General features: G+C 44.5%; 1 protein-coding gene across 11 annotated transcripts in view; it reads right to left on the bottom strand.

Annotated features, from left to right (window-relative positions):
- Window positions 1–1537: 1537 nt before the first annotated feature.
- The window catches only part of LOC111958861 (polycomb protein SCMH1), a 45489-nt gene continuing 27691 nt past the window's right edge, over window positions 1538–19335 (bottom strand). For 8 of the 11 annotated variants that reach the window (XM_070437392.1, XM_070437389.1, XM_070437393.1 and 5 more), the window contains 9 exons: window positions 8147–8382; window positions 7710–7886; window positions 7441–7567; window positions 6974–7174; window positions 6502–6669; window positions 6197–6322; window positions 5469–5600; window positions 5116–5249; window positions 3908–4690 (listed from right to left, as the gene is read on the bottom strand). In XM_070437392.1, coding sequence (XP_070293493.1) covers window positions 4544–4690; window positions 5116–5249; window positions 5469–5600; window positions 6197–6322; window positions 6502–6669; window positions 6974–7174; window positions 7441–7567; window positions 7710–7886; window positions 8147–8382 — 1448 coding nt within the window. In that variant the 3' untranslated portion in view covers window positions 3908–4543. The other 3 variants (XM_023980172.3, XM_070437397.1, XM_070437398.1) reach the window with 3 other exon arrangements.

The raw sequence follows: 19335 nt of genomic DNA, 5'->3' as shown, positions 1-19335 counted from the left end.
ACATATTTTCAATGTGATTTTGCTCAATGGGTAGAGAATTTCCTAGTCGGGTCTTTCCTACAAGTCTCTGGCATCCCCACTAGAATATCACCATCAGTTAGCTAAACCTGTGGGCTTTCTATTAACGCCACGGTCTCTGCTCGCCTCCCTGTCAGCAGTTTAAACCTGACTCATTCATGTTTGTTCAGTGTTTGTGAAACTCACATGATGCGAGCGCAACATAAAGAGCAAGGAGCCGGGAGGTCTATAAATAGCAATTTTTTTCATGAATGACACTGTGGCTACTATTAGACATCAACAAACATAGCCTATACCCTTGGATGGGCCCTGACCATAAGTCACAAGCGTCTTGCACACAGGCACATAAATACACACACACAGGAACAAGTCTAACTGACACGCACGCATACACACACACCGCCCTAATCGGCACTGATCAGTGGGTTTGGTCCAGGTAACCCTCGCATGCACTTTCCTGTTTTTGCTGTGAGGATGTGGTGACATCCTCACTTTTAATGCTTCTGCTGCAATCAATACACGTCACGCACACAGGCCTAACTCTCATTCACACTTTAATTAATTGGAATAACTATCACTTCAAATCAATATCACTTTCCTGGTAAGCTATTTTGTCAGGGAAACGTGAAAATAATAGGCTACCTTTGACGTAAGCATTGTTCAAATTTGCTTTGGAGAATCTCGCTCACCAGTCAGAAAAGAGGTACTAAATTCAATAAGCACCCAGGTGTTACGCAACATATGGGCTAATTAAGTTGTAGCATCACTTGGGACACCTCAAAGGCAAAAACCGTACGCAAGCAGTATGTCCTCCGCAAATAACATGATTGTGAGTTAATTGTGACTGACTCACGGCAGAACATGTGCCTGAGCCTCAAGGAGAGGAGTCAAGGAGACAGGACTGAGTAAATCTGGATGGATGGAGCTCACCTGCCCTCTGTTGGTCAACTGTCGGTCATCTAAAATTTCCTGGAGCAATAAAGAGTATGATTTCAGTATTTACTCGATCTTGAGCCACTATACCAAAACTGAAAATGTACAAACACAATTACTGCATAACTCTTCATGCTATTCACTCATCTTGAGACTTTGGCCGAGATTCAATCAGATCAAGCGTTAATGTCGATAACCGAGGTGTAACTTGTGTTGGAGATGTCAAATCGGTGAGCGGCTGTTCTAGATCATTTTCATGAAGCCACACCCGTCCCACTTGTGTTAGAAGTTCAGAACGAGAAAGTGTGGGCCATATGGAAATTACACTCCAAATGAAAATCATTAAACAAAATGAGGACTTCTATCAGCCTAGTCGAGGTGTAAATTACATCTCACATTCCAGTGTTCGAACTTGTAAACAAGGCTTCATGGGGATTTATCTCAATGACAACGTCCGCTTTAGGTATGTGGATTTGACAACTCTAACACAGTTGGACCACCCAAAAACCGCTATGTGGATGTCGGCTAAATAACTTCACGCTATGCCCATACTGTTTACAAATGAAGAAAGTATGACTGACAGATAAACAGTTATTGTATCTTTATTGAACATTAATGCCTATGATAAAGCTCTCAATGTATGAACTCTAATAATATAGTATAAAAATTAAAAAAGTACAAATAAGTCATTGTAAACATCCATAACAAGATAAAAGCAACAGTTTATCATGTCAATATTTCTTCAGCACAGTATAATGTGTTTTGATAATGTAGTGTGTCATACTGTTTGAAAACCATGCCTCCAAACAAAAATACAATTCAGAACAAATCCCAAACAGCTGGGAAAAACCTCGTTTTTTCCCCCCTGGAATTAATTACACTGAACAAAAATATAAAACGCAATGTGCAACAATTTAAAAGACTTTACTAAGTTACAGTTCATATACAGAAAAGCCCTAATCTATGGATTTCACATGACTGGCAATACAGATATGCATATGTTGGTCACAGATATCTTTAAAAAGAAAAGTAGGGGCGTGGATCAGAAAACCAGTCAGTATCTGGTGTGACCACCATTTGCCTCATCTCTTTCGCAAGGAGTTGATCAGGCTGTTGATTATGGCCTGTGGAATGTTGTCCCACTTTCAATGGCTGTGCGACGTTGCTGGATATTGGTGGGAACTGGAACACGCTGTCGTACACGTCAATCCAGAGCATCCCAAATATGCTCAATGGGTGAAATGTCTGGTGAGTATGCAGGCCATGGAAGAACTGGGACATTTTCATCTTCCAGGAACTGTGTACAGATCCTTGCGACATGGGGCCGTGCATTATCGTGATGACGGCGAATGAATGGCGTGACAATGGGCCTCAGGATCTCGTCATGATAAAAGGCAATTGTCTTCGTTGTCCGTAGCTTATGCCTGCCCATACCATAATCCCACCGCTACCATGGGGCACTCTGTTCACATTGACATCAGCAAACTGCTCGCCCACACGACACCATACACGCTATCTGCCATCTGCCCGGTAGTTGAAACCCGGGATTCATCTGTGAAGTGCACACTTCTATAGCGTGCTACTGGCCATCGAAGGTGAGCATTTTCCTACTGAAGTCGGATGCGGCGCCGAACTGCTGTCAGGTCAAGACACTGGTGAGGACGATGAGCACAAAGATGAGCTTCCCTGAGACGGTTTCTAACAGTTTGTGCAGACATTCACAGTAAACCCACAGTTTCATCAACTGTTCGGGTGGCTGGTCTCAAACGATCCCGCAGGTGAAGAAGCCAGATGTGGAGGTCCTGGGCTGGCGTGGTTACACGTGGTCTGTGGTTGTGAGGCCGGTTGGAAGTAATGCCAAATTCTCTAAAATGACGTTGGAGGCGACGTATGGTAGAGAAATGAACATTCAATTCTCTGGCAACAGCTCTGGTGGACATTCCTGCAGTCAGCATGCCAATTGAACGCTCCCTCAAAACTTGAGACATCTGTGGCAAAACAGCACATTTTAGTGGCCTTTTATTGTACCCAGCACAAGGTGCACCTGTGTAATAATCATGCTGTTTAATCAGCTTCTTGATATGCTACACCTGTCAAGTGGATGGATTATCTTGGCAAATGAAAAATGCTCACTAACAAGGATGTAAACAAATTTGTGCACAACATTTGAGAGAAATAAGCTTTTTGTGCGTATGGAACATTTCTGGGATCTTTTATTTCAGCTCATGAAACTTGGGACCAACACTTTACATGTTGCATTTGTATTTATGTTCAGTATACTTATTTCATACAAAAACAGCCAAAATGGCTTAATGCAAGTCCATATTTTCAGGGAGGGTACAAAAAAAGAAATGTACTTGATCAAACAAAAAGAAAGCCATCAAAAACAATGTAATTAAAAACTCTGGCCTAAAATGGCCATTACAGTAAAAAAAATGTCTACACACAGGGAGGGCATCATTGGTAGAGGTTGTTGTAAGAGAATATGGAATAGAAAAACAGGCAAGTAACATGATGGATGAGGAGGAGATGTGGGCGAGTCAGTCAGTCTGCATATCCCATGCTGCCGTAGGGCTGGATTGTGCCACACAACAGAAATAAAATCGAAATAAGAGAAGTTCGCCACAGGGCTTCTTAGATGCGGCAGAGAAAGGGAGGGGGGATATATGACACCAGGTATCGTAGCCTAGTGGCGGAAGCTACATGTGATGGTCAGTCCAGTAGTATGCAGTGCATTATATCCTGTAGAGGGGAGGGGGGGTGAGTAGTAGTAGTAGGGTTGCGGGGTGGGGGGGGGCGCTGATGAGCTCAATTAGGGCGTCCATGTTTGAGCTTGTCGATGTGGAACGTGAGTTTGAGGGCAGGCCCGAGCTTCAAGCCCATGTATTTCATCATCATGTCGCTGCGTAGTAACAAGAGGGCTTTGCCATCAATCTCCTGCAACACATAGGAGTGGGATAACATTTTCATTTGCTATGAAGGTTAGAAACTCAACAAAACACTTAAGAATAAAAAAATCCTTCCACTAAAAACAATGGCAAAACATACAGTGCACTGGGAAAGTATTCACACCCCTTGACTTTTTCCACATATTGTTATGTTACAGCCTTATTCTAAAAGGGACTAAATCATTTTTTTCACTCATCAATGTACACACAATACCCCATAATGACAAAGTGAAAACTGTTTTTTATAAATGTTTGCAAATGTATTAAAAACAAAAACAGAAATACCTTATTTACATAAGTATTCAGACCCTTTGCTTATAAGACTCGAAATTGAGCTCAGGTGCATCCTGTTTCCATTGATCATCCTTGATGTTTCTACAACTTGATTGGAGTCCACCTGTGGTAAATTCACTTGATTGGACATGATTTGGAAAGGCACACACCTGTCTATATAAGGTCCCACAGTTGACAGTGCATGTCAGAGCAAAAACCAAGCCATGAGTTCGAAGGAATTGTCCGTAGACCTCCGAGACAGGATTGTGTCAAGTCACCGATCTGGGGACGGCTACCAAAACAATTCTGGTCCCCAAGAACACAGCGGCCTCTGTCATTCTTAAAAGAAAGAAGTTTGGAACCACCAAGACTCAGGAGTGGCTTCGACACAAGTCTCTGAATGTCCTTGAGCTGCCCAGCAAGAGCCCGGACTTGAACCCAATCAAACATCCCTGGAGAGACCTGAAAATAGCTGTGCAGCGACGCTCCCCATCCAACCTGACAGAGCTTGAGAGGATCTGCAGAGAAGAATGGGAGAAACTCCCTAAATACAGGTGTGCCAAGCTTGTAGCATCATACCCAAGACTCTTGGGAAGACTCTAATCATTGCTAAAGGTGCTTCAACAAAGTACTGAGTAAAGGGTCTGAAAACATATGTAAATGTGTTTTTTAAAATATTTTTTATAAATTTGCAAAATGTTTATAAAAACCTGTTTCTGCTTTGTCATTATGGGGTATTGTGTGTAGATTGAGGGGGGAAAAAACAATTTAATACATTTTAGAATAAAGCTGTAACGTCACAAAATGTGGAAAAAGTCAAGGGGTGTGAATACTTTCCGAATGCACTGTAAGTGTCCCTCTATGCTGAGTGTTCTGTCAGGCTGATACGTACATAAAGATACAATAGGATAGTACTGTTCTATTAAATTCTGTCGATACGTACGTGTTTTCTGAAGAGATTTGCGTGGGGGGCCAGTAGGGGGTCTATGTCTCTGATGAACTGCATGACGTCCTTCACCGTCCACAGGTTGGGGTCCTGGCCACTGGGCCGAGGGCTCTCTCTGAAACGCTCAGAGCCTGTCGGATGGCGGGTCAGAGTAGAGATACAGAGGAACATTAGTCACCAATCACCAGTGGGGTTTGTTATTATGGGAATGATGAGCAACTCCATCTAAAGTGTTACCGAAAAGCCATACACAATCCATAAATTAGCTTGGCTAAAAATCAAATCAAATCCACTGGACAATATCATTTTTGCCTTTAATGACATGCACTGCATTAAAGATAATCCCCTACCTGAAGAGTTGAGATGTAGCAACTTGGTGGGGGACCGCAGGCCCAGAGGCTGCCCTGTCGAGCCCGGGGACAGGGGGCTCTTCTTTAAGTGCTCCGACCCCCCTACACCGTTCACCACGAGGAAGGGCTCACCTGGAACAACATGGACAGGCGAGTCAATGACAAGGCCCAAGTGACACACCTGTAGCTTAACTGTAGTCAAACAGTTTGCTTCGCGGGACATTACTGGCTACACCTTGGGCTGTTGGCGGTGACCGTTGGTTGAGTCTGAAGTCTAAAGAAACATGATTGGAAGAAAATGTATTTCAGAAGAACGGAATACGAGTCGGCATACTGTATGTTATCTGGCTATGCTCCATGCCATAGGCCGTAGTTTCGTTCACTTAGCTGACATGATACAAGCTGCTGATGAGCGTGCCTTTGGGACAACTACATTTAAAATAGTCTAATCTTAGACTCAGCAGCTTGTATGTGGCTTGTATGCAATTTGTATTCGTGGAGGCCTGGAAGTGCTAAACGTGTTTCTCTTAATTACCGTGAGACCGGCAGACTTTTGCGTTACAAAAACAGGCTGACCTCCAGTCCTAGCTACACCCTAAAATAAGAGTTTTTGTTTGTACACAAATGTTTTCCCATTTCTTTGTCCCATTAAAGGTGCATGTTTCTATTTTTATCATTTTATCAAGTTATTTCAAACGAAGCGTTAAGGATTTCCCAAGGGGCTGTACCTTCCGAGGAGAGGCAGAGGTTTTTGGCCAGCTTGTGGGGGAGGGGGCTGTAGTAGGAGTCTTGAAGGAACCGCTTGGAGCCTCTGCCTGGGCCCGTCGTGAGGCCCTCCCTAAAACTTCTCCTTTCTGGCGAGAGTCGTAACAGAAAAGAAAAACAGTGAGGAGTGAAAAGCAAATACCTATATACTTGACTCAAACCGACACGGTTACAACGGTGAAAAGGTCAAAAAGAAACAGGCAACCCTTTTCTGTCCTGAACCAACAGTAAAGTCAAGGTTATGCCCCAGTACAGTGTGTGTGCTGACCCGGGTAGGCGTGGCTGTCGTAATGCAGGCCCCCTCTGGGGATGGGCTGGCTCCCAAACAGAGGGTCACAGTAGAGGTTGTGACAGAGTTTCGCCAGGAAGCGCAGGACGTACGTGACGCTGTTGAACGTGGGCAGGGTGAGGGTATGGTGCTGCTGGTCAAAGTGGGCTGCACGGGACACAGAGGGTAAGGGTTAGGCTCAGACAGCCAATACTGTTCCTCACATTTAGTAGCAATGCCAAGTGAATAGGAGATATAGAGCTTTGGTTTGATCAATTTCAGGAACAAAAGGATCTACCAGTCTGTTTTAACAACTGGTTCTGATGCAGTGCACAGGGAGGCTTGAAATAAATGAAGGAAACATCATGTTTTTTAAGGAAATGCAAAGACTATTTGATTATCTCTATAACTAAACTTCTAATAAAGTGTATAGAGAAAATAGCCCAGACAGAAAGCAGGTACCAGTCCTTACCTGATATGACCTCTCCTCCGTGACCTGGCTTGAGGCAGGAGAAGACAGAGCTCTGGTTGTGGGCACAGTCCACACAGGCCTGGACACACTGCTGTAGCACCGAGGAAGCCCGGCCCGGACCAAAGTGGTCGGGCAGCTGCTGCACCCTCCGCCCGTCCAAGTGGGGTCCCACCTTCCCATACTTGTTCAGGTATACACACACTGTGGGACACGTAGGTAGATGCAGGCAGTCACGCACACAAACACAGAGGCATCTAACATTCAGCGTGTATACCACTCTGGCTGAAAAAGGCAGATTTGACTTAATGCTCCAAACATATTTAACAATATTACATTTTCATCAATGATTGACTCACAAGGATGACCGAAGACATTACAAGTATTCATAATAAAAGTTGCATTGCGCTCCACAGAAATCCATATGAGTGTTAATTGTAGTGATGAAGTACTACTTTGTGTGCGTGTACCTGTTGCAGCATGCAAGGCGGCGCTGGGGATTGTGGCGTTGTCCAGGGGCACCGTGCTGGTGTCTGGCTCTGGCATACTGTTGTTGGGGGAAACGGGCACGGGGTTGGGCACCACCCGCMGTTTTCTCTGTTCACACAGACACACATACACAACGTTTAGTGGGGTGATATGCGCTCATCCATAAAAAAACAAAAAAAACACTTGTCCCAGGTGCTGGATTAGTTACATTGTACCTAAAAAAAATATAATTGTGTGTGTGTGTGGTTACCTTGCTGCCGGGCTTGGGCCCTCTCTTTTTGGGGATCTTGATAGACTCCACTTGTCCCTCCTGCAATGCCATCCTCTGGGCCCAGTTGGCTGGCAGCCTCCCTCTGGGCCGAGACATGGGTCGCCCTGGGCCTGCCATGACACCCTCCAGCCAGCCTGCTCTCTTCGCCCAGCCCATCTAAACACAGAGGAGGAGCGAGAGGACAATGTTAGGCTTAGGTCAACCCCTCTAGATGTCAATTAGAGGGCAAACATGACTTTTCTCAGTAGCAGTGGAATTAGAATAGAAGTGAATTCTTGACTTTAGTTCAACTTTTGACCAATAAGGTCATTATTATAAAATAGTGTTTGGGTGCTGCGACACAGGATTAAACATCCAACCCTACCCCATCCACCCTTCCCAACCATCACTCCCCAACCCGGGTCCTTGTTCTGTACCTTACTCCCCGGTTTGGGGCCTCTCTTCTTGGGGACCTTGATATGCTCCAGTCCCTTTCCGGGCAGGGGGGCCTGTGTTCCTACTCCGGCCCCCTTCTGGCCCCAGGGCCCTGTCAGCTTGGCTTTTCTGCGGCCTGGCTTGCGTCCCCGTTGGCCAGGCGGCTGTCCTGGCATGGGGTGCATGGCTGTTCCCTCGCTACCGTCTGAAAGGCAACCGAGGGTCTTGGGTAGCACTGCTGTCCCCAGAGACAGAAAGAGCGATAGGGGGAGTGTAAAAAAAAAAAAAGGTTCAAATAGGATGTTAAGGAATCAAACAAATGCAATTTATCCTCTAGCCTAGAGATCAATATATTCATTGAAGTTATATGTCATTCATTATTTCCTTCATTCATTAAAATGCAGCCTGACAGGAAACAATGAATGTCAGATTCAGGAAGTAGCATCAAAGTAACACATAACCGACCAGGAAAGAGTTATGCATTCTTACTCAAATCAAATCAAATTTTATTAGTCACATACACATGGTTAGCAGATGTTAATGCGAGTGTAGCGAAATGCTTGTGCTTCTAGTTCCGACAATGCAGTAATAACCAACAAGTAATCTAACCTAACAATTCCACAACTACTACCTTATACACACACACAAGTGTAAAGGGATAAAGAATATGTACATAAAGATATATGAATGAGTGGTGGTTACAGAACGGCATGGCAAGATGCAGTAGATGGTATAGAGTACGGTATATACATATGAGATGAGTACTGTAGGGTATGTAAACATAAAGTGGCATAGTTTAAAGTGGCTAGTGGTACATGTATTACATAAAGATGGCAAGATGCAGTAGATGATATAGAGTACAGTATATACATATGAGATGGGTAATGTAGGGTATGTAAACATTATATTAAGTGGCATTGTTTAAAGTGGCTAGTGGTACATTTTTACATAATTCATCAATTCCCATTTTTAAAGTGGCTGGAGTTGAGTCAGTATGTTGGCAGCGGCCGCTAAATGTTAGTGGTGGCTGTTTAACAGTCTGATGGCCTTGAGAATGAAGCTGTTTTTCAGTCTCTCTCGGTCCCTGCTTTGATGCACCTGTACTGACCTCGCCTTCTGGATGATAGCGGGGTGAACAGGCAGTGGCTTGGGTGGTTGTTGTCCTTGATGATCTTTATGGCCTCCTGTGACATCGGGTGGTGTAGGTGTCCTGGAGGGCAGGTAGTTTGCCCCCGGTGGTGCGTTTGCAGACCTCACTACCCTCTGGAGAGCCTTACGGTTGTGGGCGGACAGTTGCCGTACCAGGCGGTGATACAGCCCGACAGGATGCTCTCGATTGTGCATCTGTAGAAGTTTGTGAGTGCTTTTGGTGACAAGCCGAATTTCTTCAGCCTCCTGAGGTTGAAGAGCGCTGCTGCGCCTTCTTCACAACGCTGTCTGTGTGGGTGGACCAATTCAATTTGTCCGTGATGTTTACACCGAGGAACTTTCCACCTTCTCCACTACTGACCCGTCGATGTGGATAGGGGGTGCTCCCTCTGCTTTTCCTGAAGTCCACAATCATCTCCTTTGTTTTGTTGACGTTGAGTGTGAGGTTATTTTCCTGACACCACACTCCGAGGCCTCACCTCCTCCCTGTAGGCCGTCTCGTCGTTGTTGGTAATCAAGCCTACCACTGTAGTGTTCATCCGCAAACTTGAATTGAGTTGGAGGCGTGCATGGCCACGCAGTCGTGGTGAACAGGGAGTACAGGAGAGGGCTCAGAACGCACCCTTGTGGGGCCCCAGTGTTGAGGATCAGCGGGTGGAGATGTTGTTACCTACCCTCACCACCTGGGGGCGGCCCGTCAGGAAGTCCAGGACCCAGTTGCACAGGGCGGGGTCGAGACCAGGGTCTCGAGCTTGATGACGAGTTTGGAGGGTACTATGGTGTTAAATGCTGAGCTGTAATCGATGAACAGCATTCTCACATGGGTATTCCTCTTGTCCAGATGGGTTAGGGCAGTGTGCAGTGTGGTTGCGATTGCGTCGTCTGTGGACCTATTGGGTCGGTAAGCAAATTGGAGTGGGTCTAGGGTGTCCGGTAGGGTGGAGGTGATATGGTTTCTGACTAGTCTCTCAAAGCACTTCATGATGACGGAAGTGAGTGCTACGGGGCGGTAGTCGTTTAGCTCAGTTACCTTAGCTTTCTTGGGAACAGGAACAATGGTGGCCCTCTTGAAGCATGTGGGAACAGCAGACTGGGATAAGGATTGATTGAATATGTCCGTAAACACACCAGCCAGCTGGTCTGCGCATGCTCTGAGGACGCGGCTGGGAATGCCGTCTGGGCCTGCAGCCTTGCGAGGGTTAACACGTTTAAATGTTTTACTCACCTCGGCTGCAGTGAAGGAGAGCCGCAGGTTTTGGTAGGGGGCCGTGTCAGTGGCACTGTATTGTCCTCAAAGCGGGCAAAAAAGTTGTTTAGCCTGTCTGGGAGCAAGACATCCTGGTCCGCGACGGGGCTGGTTTTCTTTGTAATCCGTGATTGACTGTAGACCCTGCCACATACCTCTTGTGTCTGAGCTGTTGAATTGCGACTCGATTTTGTCTCTGTACTGGGACTTAGCCTGTTTGATTGCCTTGCGGAGAGAATAGCTACACTGTTTGTATTCGGGTCATGCTTCCGGTCACCTTGCCCTGGTTAAAAGCAGTGGTTCGCGCTTTCAGTTTCACGCGAATGCTGCCGTCAATCCACGGTTTCTGGTTTGGAATGTTTTAATCGTTGCTGTGGGTACGACATCGTCAATGCACTTCCTAATGAACTCGCTCACCGAATCAGCATATTCGTCAATATTGTTGTTGGACGCGATGCGGAACATATTCCAATCCGCGTGATCGAAGCAGTCTTGAAGCGTGGATTCAGATTGGTCGGACCAGCGTTGAACAGACCTGAGCGCGGGGAGCTTGTTGTTTGAGTTTCTGTTTGTAGGCTGGAATCAACAAAATGGAGTCGTGGTCAGCTTTTCCGAAAGGGGGCGGGGGAGGGCCTTATATGCGCTGCGGAAATTAGTATAACAATGATCTAGGGTTTTTCCAGCCCTGGTAGCACAATCGATATGCTGATAGAATTTAGGGAGTTTTGTTTTTAGATTAGCCTTGTTAAAATCCCCAGCTACGATGAATGCAGCCTCAGGGTGTGGGTTTCCAGTTTACAAAGAGTCAGATAAAGTTCTTTCAGGGCCATCGAATGTGTCTGCTTGGGGGGAATAATACGGCTGTGATTATGATTGAAGAGAATTCCCTTGGTAGATAATGCGGTCGACATTTGATTGTGAGGAGTTCTAGATCAGGTGAACAGAATGACTTGAGTTCCTGTGTGTTGTTATGATGATCACACCACGTCTCGTTAATCATAAGGCATACCCCCCCGCCCCTCTTCTTACCAGAAAGATGTTTGTTTCTGTCGGCGCGATGCATGAAGAAACCAGCTGGCTGCACCGACTCCGTTAGCGTCTCTTGAGTTAGCCATGTTTCCGTGAAGCAGAGCACGTTGCAATCCCTGATGTCTCTCTGAATGCTACCCGTGCTCGGATTTCATCAACCTTATTGTCAAGAGACTGGACATTGGCGAGTAGTATGCTAGGGAGTGGAGCGCGATGTGCCCTCTCCGAAGCCTGACCACGAGACCGCCTCGTTTGCCCCTTTTACGCGTCGCACAGGGTCGCCGGCTGGGATCAGATCCATTGTATTGGGTGGAAGGCAAAACACTGGATCCGTTTCGGGAAAGGTCATATTCCTGGTAGGAACGATGATGAGTTGACGTTAATCGTATATTCAGTAGTTCCTCCCGACTGTATGTAATGAAACCTAAGATTACCTGGGGTACTGCCCTGCCTTCATAGAGAAGGATGAGAGACAGACAGAGAAAGAGTGTTGCCAGGACCACAAATACAAATTCCATCTAGACACCGTTGCCCGAGAGCACACAACAAACTATTCCTGTCTTGGCTTAAACATCAGCACCACAGGCAACTTCCATAAAGCTGTGAACGATCTGAGAGGCAAGAAAGGCCTTCTACGCCATCAAAAAGACACAAAATTCAACATACCAATTAGAATCTGGCTAAAAATTTTGAAGCAGTTATACAGTGCCTTCAGAAAGTATTCACACCTCATGACATATTCCAAACGCTGTTGTGTTACAGCCTGAATTTAAAATGGATTACATTTAGATGTTCTGTCAGTGGCCCACACACAATACCCCATAATGTCAAAGTGGAATTATGTTTTGCTAAATTTGTACTAATTATTACAAAAATGAAAAGCTGAAATGTCTTGAGTCAGTAAGTATTCAACCCCTTTGTTATGGCAAGCCTAAATCAGTTCAGGAGGAAAAATGTCCTTAACAAGTCACATAATAAGTTGCATGTGTGCAATAATAGTGTAACATGATTTTAATAGACGATATCATCTCTGTGCCCCACACATACAGATAATTGTACGGTCCCTCAGTCGAGCAGTGAATTTCAAAACGAAGATTCAACTATAAAGACCACTGAGATTTTCCAATGCCTCAAAGGGCACCTATTGGTAGATGGGTAAAACATTATTATAATTTTTTTTTAAATATTCCTTTGAGCATGGTGAAGTTATTAATTACACTTTGGATGGCGTATCAATATCCCCAGTCACGATTTTCAAACCTTCCATAACAAAACCATCACCTAGAGAGAGATGAACCTAGAGAAGAGTCCACTCAGCAAGCTGGTCCTGGGGCTATGTTCACACACAGAGCCCCTGGACAGCAACACAGTTAGACCCAACCAAATCATGAGAAAACAAAAAGATAATTACTTGACACATTGGAAAGAATTTACCAAAAAACTGAGCAAACTACAATGCTATTTGGCCCAGAATACCTGACCACTGAGACTGACCCAAAATTAAGGAAAGCTTTGACTATGTACAGACTCAGTGAGCATAGCCTTGCTATTGAGAGGCTACCGTAGGCAGACCTGGCCCTCGAGAGAAGAAAGGCTATGTTCACACTGCCCACAAAATGAGGTGGAAACCGAGCTGCACTTCCCAGCCTCCTGCCAAATGTATGATCATATTAAAGACACATATTTCCCTCAGATTACACAGACCTCTGAAGAACTAAAAAACAAATCACATTTGTATACATAAAAAAAAAAAGGTTTATAAAAAAACGTTTTTATACGTTTTTTATAAACTCCCATATCTATTACATATTTATAACTTCCCATATCTATTACATATTTATAAACTCCCATATCTATTACATATTTATAAACTCCCATATCTATTACATATTTATAAACTCCCATATCTATTACGTATTTATGAACTCCCATATCTATTAAATATTTATAAACTCCCATATCTATTAAATATTTATAAACTCCCATATCTATTAAGTGAAATACCAGTGTGCCATCACAGCAGCAAGATGTGTGACCTGTTGCCACAAGAAAAAGGGCAACCAGTAAAACACAAAACACCAATGTAAATATAACCCATATTTCTGTTGATCTATGTTCCCTTTTGAACATTGTTACAACTCTGTACATAGCCATAATATAACATTTTAAATGTCTCTACTCTTTTGAAACTTTTGTGTGTTTAATATTTACTGTTCTTATCTGATTGTTTATTTTACTTTTGTTTATTATCTATTCACTTGCATTGGCAATGTAAACATACAGTACGTTTCCCATGCCAATAAATATAGATATCAATGGCCCAACTTGCAATGAGTGATACAAAGCAAACAACTCAGTTCACACACACACAATAAAAGGGCGAGACAAACAAATACAGACCTTGCACAACAGAGAGGCTCCTTGTAGTACACACCCTTCCGTTCTTAGGGGCCAGGCCAAGTCTAAATCACACACTGCCTAAAGTGTACGAAGCAACGACGATGACAATATGTGCAGCGTGCAAAGTTACATATGAATGCGGACACTCGCACTAACACATGACTTGGCCTGTGGGGCAATATACCAGACTTGGGTTCAAATACATGTGTATTTGACTATCTGTTATTTAAAATACCTTTTCTGTGTATTTGAGTATTTTCAAATACACAGCTTAAAACAAGTACTTTTATTTGAGTATTTGAACGGTTATTTGCACAAAAAAAAAATACTCTACCAAATTGTAATTGATAGTATTTCCAAATACTTATTTCAAACACTATTTTCAAATACCTGGGTTAAAAGCATGGGAGTGTATTTTCAAATACTTTCCAAGAGTATTTCCAAATACATTAAAATATTCAACTTGTCTTTTCAAATATAATATATTAGAATACTTAATTCACTTACATTTGAGTCATTTAGCAGATACTCTTTGAAGAGGTAGGGTTTCACATGTTTACGGAAGAAAATACAATGCTGTTCTAGGTTCAGGGGGAAGCTGGTTCCACCATTGTGGTGCAAGGACAGAGAAGAGCTTGGACTGGGCTGGTGGGGGCTGCCAAGAGACCAGAGGTACATCGAATGTATGTGAAAGTAATTGAGACATTTGAAATGGTATTTGAACCCAGGTTTGTAAAATACACACACCCATAAATGGCACGCACCGAAAACGTCTGCAGGTTACAATTATACTCATGTACACATCAGTATCAGATACAGTGCCTTTCATAAGTATTCACCCCTACTTGGATTTTCTTCACATTTTGTTGCGTTACAAAGTGGGATTAAAATGGATTTCTTTTGTCACGATCTACACAAAATACTCATTAATGTCAAAGTGAAAAGAAAATTCTATAAATGTTTACAAATGAATGAAAAATAATTACAAAAACATCTTGGTTATACAAGCATTAATTTGTTATGGCAAGCCTAAATACGTTCAGGAGTAAAAATGTGCTTAACAAATCACATAATAGGTTGCGCAGACTCATTCTTTGTGCAATAATAGGGGGTAACATGATTTTTTGAATGACTACACCATGTACACTACATAACCAATAGTATGTGGACACAAACTCGTCGAACATCTCATTCGAAAATCATGGGCATTAATATGGAGTTGCTATAACAGCTTCCACTTTTCTTCCAAAGGCTTTCCACTAGATCTTGGTATATTGCTGCGGGGACTTGCTTCCATTAAGCCACAAGAGCATTAGTGAGGTCGGGCACTGATGTTGGGCGATTCGGCGCTCGAATTCATCCCAAAGGTGTTTGATGGGGTTGAGGTCAGAGCTCTGTGCAGGCAGTCAAGTTCTTCCACACCGATCGACAAACCAAGTGTATGGACCTCGCTTTGTGCATGGTGGCATTGTCATGCTGAAACAGGAAAGGGTATTCCCCAAACTGTTGACACAAAGTTGGAAGCACAGAATTGTCTAGAATGTCATTGTATGCTGTAGCGTGAAGATTTCCCTTCACTGGAACTAAGGGGTCTATCTCGAACCTTTGAAAAACAGCCCCAGACCATTATTCCTCCTCCACCAAACTTTACAGTTGGCACTATAAATTGGGGCAGGTAGCGTTCTCCTGGCATCCGCCAAACCCAGATTCATCCTTCGGACTGCCAGATGGTGAAGCGTGATTCATTACTCCAGAGAATCCGTTTCCACTGCTCCAGAGTCCAATGGCGGCGAGCTTACACCTCTCCAGCAGGACGCTTGGCATTGTGCATGGTGATCTTAGGCTTGTGTACGGCTGCTCTGCCATGGAAACCCATTTCATGAAGCTCCCGACGAACAGAGGCACTTTTGGAACTCGGTAGTGAGTGTTGCCACCGAGGACAGACGGTTTTTACGTGCTATGCGCTTCAGTACTCGGCAGTCCTGTTCTGTGAGCTTGTGTGGCCTACCACTTCGTGGCTGAGCCGTTGTTGCTCCTAGACATTTCCACTTCACAATAACAGCACTTACAGTTGACCGGGGCAGCTCTAGCAGGGTAGAAATTTGACGTACTGACTTGTTGGAAATGTGGCATCCTATGCCGGTGCCACGTTGAAAGTCACTGAGCTCTTCAGTAAGGCCATTCTACTGCCAATGTTTGTGTATGGAGATTACATGGCTGTGTGCTCGATATTATAAATCTGGCAACAACGGGTGTGGCTGAAATAGCCGAATCCCCTAATTTGAAGGGGTGTCCACATACTTTTGTATATATAGTGAATGTACCTCACACACTTAATTATCTTTAAGGTCCCGCCGTTGAGTAGTGAATTCTAAGCATAGATTCAACCAAAAGACTAGGGACCACTTTTTTACAAAGCAAAGTCTGAATATCCCTTTGAGCATGGTGAAGTTATTAAATAGGCTTTGGATGGTGTATCAATACACCCAGAACATGTGCAGACCAGCTGGCTGGAGTGTTTACAGACATATTCAATCTCTCCCTATCCCAGTCTGTTGCCCACACTTGCTTCAAGATGTCCACCATTGTTCCTGTTCCCAAGAAAGTGAAGGTAACTGAACTGAATGACTATCGCTCAGTAGCACTTACGTCATCATGAAGTGCTTTGAGAGGCTAGTTAAGGATAATATCACCTCCACCTTACCCCACACACCCCCATCAGACCCCCAATGCAAAAAGAAGGAAGTTACCCCACCTAAATAATGCAAAAGTTACATTTTAACATTTATGAGAAAAGACAGTCGACTGATAAAGCAGGCAGCGGACAATTTTGTGGTGCTGAAGCGTAAAGCTGCGACCGCAGCGCAATCAATAGGAGGTGAACAGCGCCTGGTGTTGAAATTATAGCCTAGCTAACTTGTTCTGCAAGTGGCTCACAGGAATAGATAATCTTCAATTTAATTTGACTTTATAAACAAGAGGGTTTAATTGCAGCCTATTTCTTCCGAGCCTTACATAAAATAACTTGGCTGAGGTAGACTATGGCTTAACTGCATCTTTCAGAAGAAAATTGAAGTGGGAGTTTTTCCAATTAGGCCTGCTTACAATGGCAACTTTACAAAAATGTAGCATCCTACATAAAACAATCATGTAAAGAAAAAAAAAGGTGATGTCTCCAAATGTCTGTGTCTGAATGTCTATCAGGAGTCTCGGGATAGCCTGCTCCTGTAATGACAGAACAGAAAATACTGTCAGTATGAGACCTAAATAGCCTAAGTATTTAGTATTTGCTGAGTCATATAGGCTACTAAGTTACTTACTCAATGGGAAAAGTTGCATTTCTCCTCGGACACGATCTTGTTGATGAATGAATGTGAATGAATGTGAGATGAATGTGATTTTGATGCGCAGGCAGTCCTCGATTGACTTGTGTGAAAGCCGGTTTCTGTCGTGAGTCTAGATTGCGTTCATAGAAGGACTCACAAGTGTAAGTTGATCCAAACATTGTTAGCACATAAAATGCAAGTTTATTTATTGTGCTGTACTCCTCTGAGCTTGCCAACCAAAACGCACTCAGGGACTCGGTACTCCTGATTCTTCAACGTGCGTAAGCGCAGCCTTCCAGATGAAAAGTCCAAATCGATCTACTCAAGCTTCCTAGTAAAGACCTCATGTTTTTCCACCATGTCCACGACTGTTTTCCATCTTCCTCATAACTGCAGCTTTAACCCGTTTAAAGTGACAGAACAGATCAGCCCAAAAAAGAACAGAGGATAATTTTTTTCCAGAATGTGAAGGTGGTCAGCTGCTGCACATATTTAGCTTTTTCTGAGAAAATCGACAACCTGGTCATGCAGCTCACAGAACCGCTCCAGCGCTTTTCCTTTACTCAGCCAGCGATTCTGTCACAAGCTTGCGGAAAAGACGGTGTTGGATGCTTACTTCCAGACAAACAAAACACCTTCTTTGCCCGCTTTGAGGATAATACAGTGCCACCGATGCGGCCCGCTACCAAGGACTGCGGGCCCCTCCTCTCCTTCTCCGTGGCCGACGTGAGTAAGACATTTAAATGTGTTAACCCTCGCAAGGCTGCTGGCCCAGACAGCATCCCTAGCCGCGTCCTCAGAGCATGCGCAGACCAGCTTGCACGCGTGTTTACAGACATATTCAATCGCTCCCTATCCCAGTCTGCTGTCCACACATGCTTTAAGATGGCCACCATTGTTCCTGTACCCAAGAAGGCAAAGGTAACTGAACTAAATGACTATCGCACCGTAGCACTCACTTCTGTCATCATGAAGTGCTTTGAGAGACTAGTCAAGGATCATATCACCTCCACCCGACCTGACACCCTAGACTTCAATTTGCATACCGCCCCAATAGATCCAGACGATGCAATCGCCATCACACTGCCCTACCCCATTTGGACAAAAGGAATAGCTATATAAGAATGCTGTTCATTGACTACAGCTTAGCATTCAACACCATAGTACCCTCCAAGCTCATCATTAAGCTTGAGGCCCTGGGTCTCAACCCCGCCCTGTGCAATTGGGTCCTGGACTTCCTGACGGGCCGCCCCAGGTGTTGAAGGTAAGAAACAACCTCTGATCCTCAACACTGGGGCCCCACAAGGGTGCGTGCTCAGCCCCCTCCTGTACTCACTGTTCACCCGCGACTGTGTGGCGACGCACTCCTCCAACTCAATCATCAAGTTTGCAGACGACACAAAAGTAGTCGGCTTGATTACCAACAACGACAAGACTACCCTACAGGGAGGAGGTGAGGGCACTCGGAATGTGGTGTAAGGAAAACAACCTCACACTCAACGTCAACAAAACAAAGGAGATGATCGTGGACTTCAGGAAACAGCAGAGGGAGCATCCCCCCTATCCACATCGACGGGCCCGCAGTTGAAAAGGTGGAAAGTCTGAAGTTCTTTGGCGTACACATCACAGACAAACTGAAATGGTCCACCCACACAGACAATATGGTGAAGAAGGCACAACAGCACCTCTTCAACCTCAGGAGGCTAAAGAAATTTGGCTTGTCACCTAAAACCCTCACAAACTTTTACAGGTGCATAATTGAGGGCATTCTGTCGGGCTGTATCACCGCCTGGTACGGCAACTGCACCGCCCACAACCGCAAGGCTCTCCAGAGGGTGGTGTGGTCTGCACAACACATCACCGGGGGAAAACTACCTGCCCTCCAAGGCACATACAGCACCCGATGTCATAGGAAAGCCAAACAGATCATCAGGGACAACAGCCACCCGAGCCACTGCCTGTTCACCCCGCTACCATCCAGAAAGACTAATAAATGGACACTAATAAATGGATCACTAGTCACTTTAATAATGCCACTTTA

Source organism: Salvelinus sp. IW2-2015, linkage group LG35, assembly GCF_002910315.2.
Source record: "Salvelinus sp. IW2-2015 linkage group LG35, ASM291031v2, whole genome shotgun sequence".
In the NCBI taxonomy this organism is placed as follows: domain Eukaryota; kingdom Metazoa; phylum Chordata; class Actinopteri; order Salmoniformes; family Salmonidae; genus Salvelinus; species Salvelinus sp. IW2-2015.
This window is presented reverse-complemented; position numbering and strand designations above follow the sequence as displayed.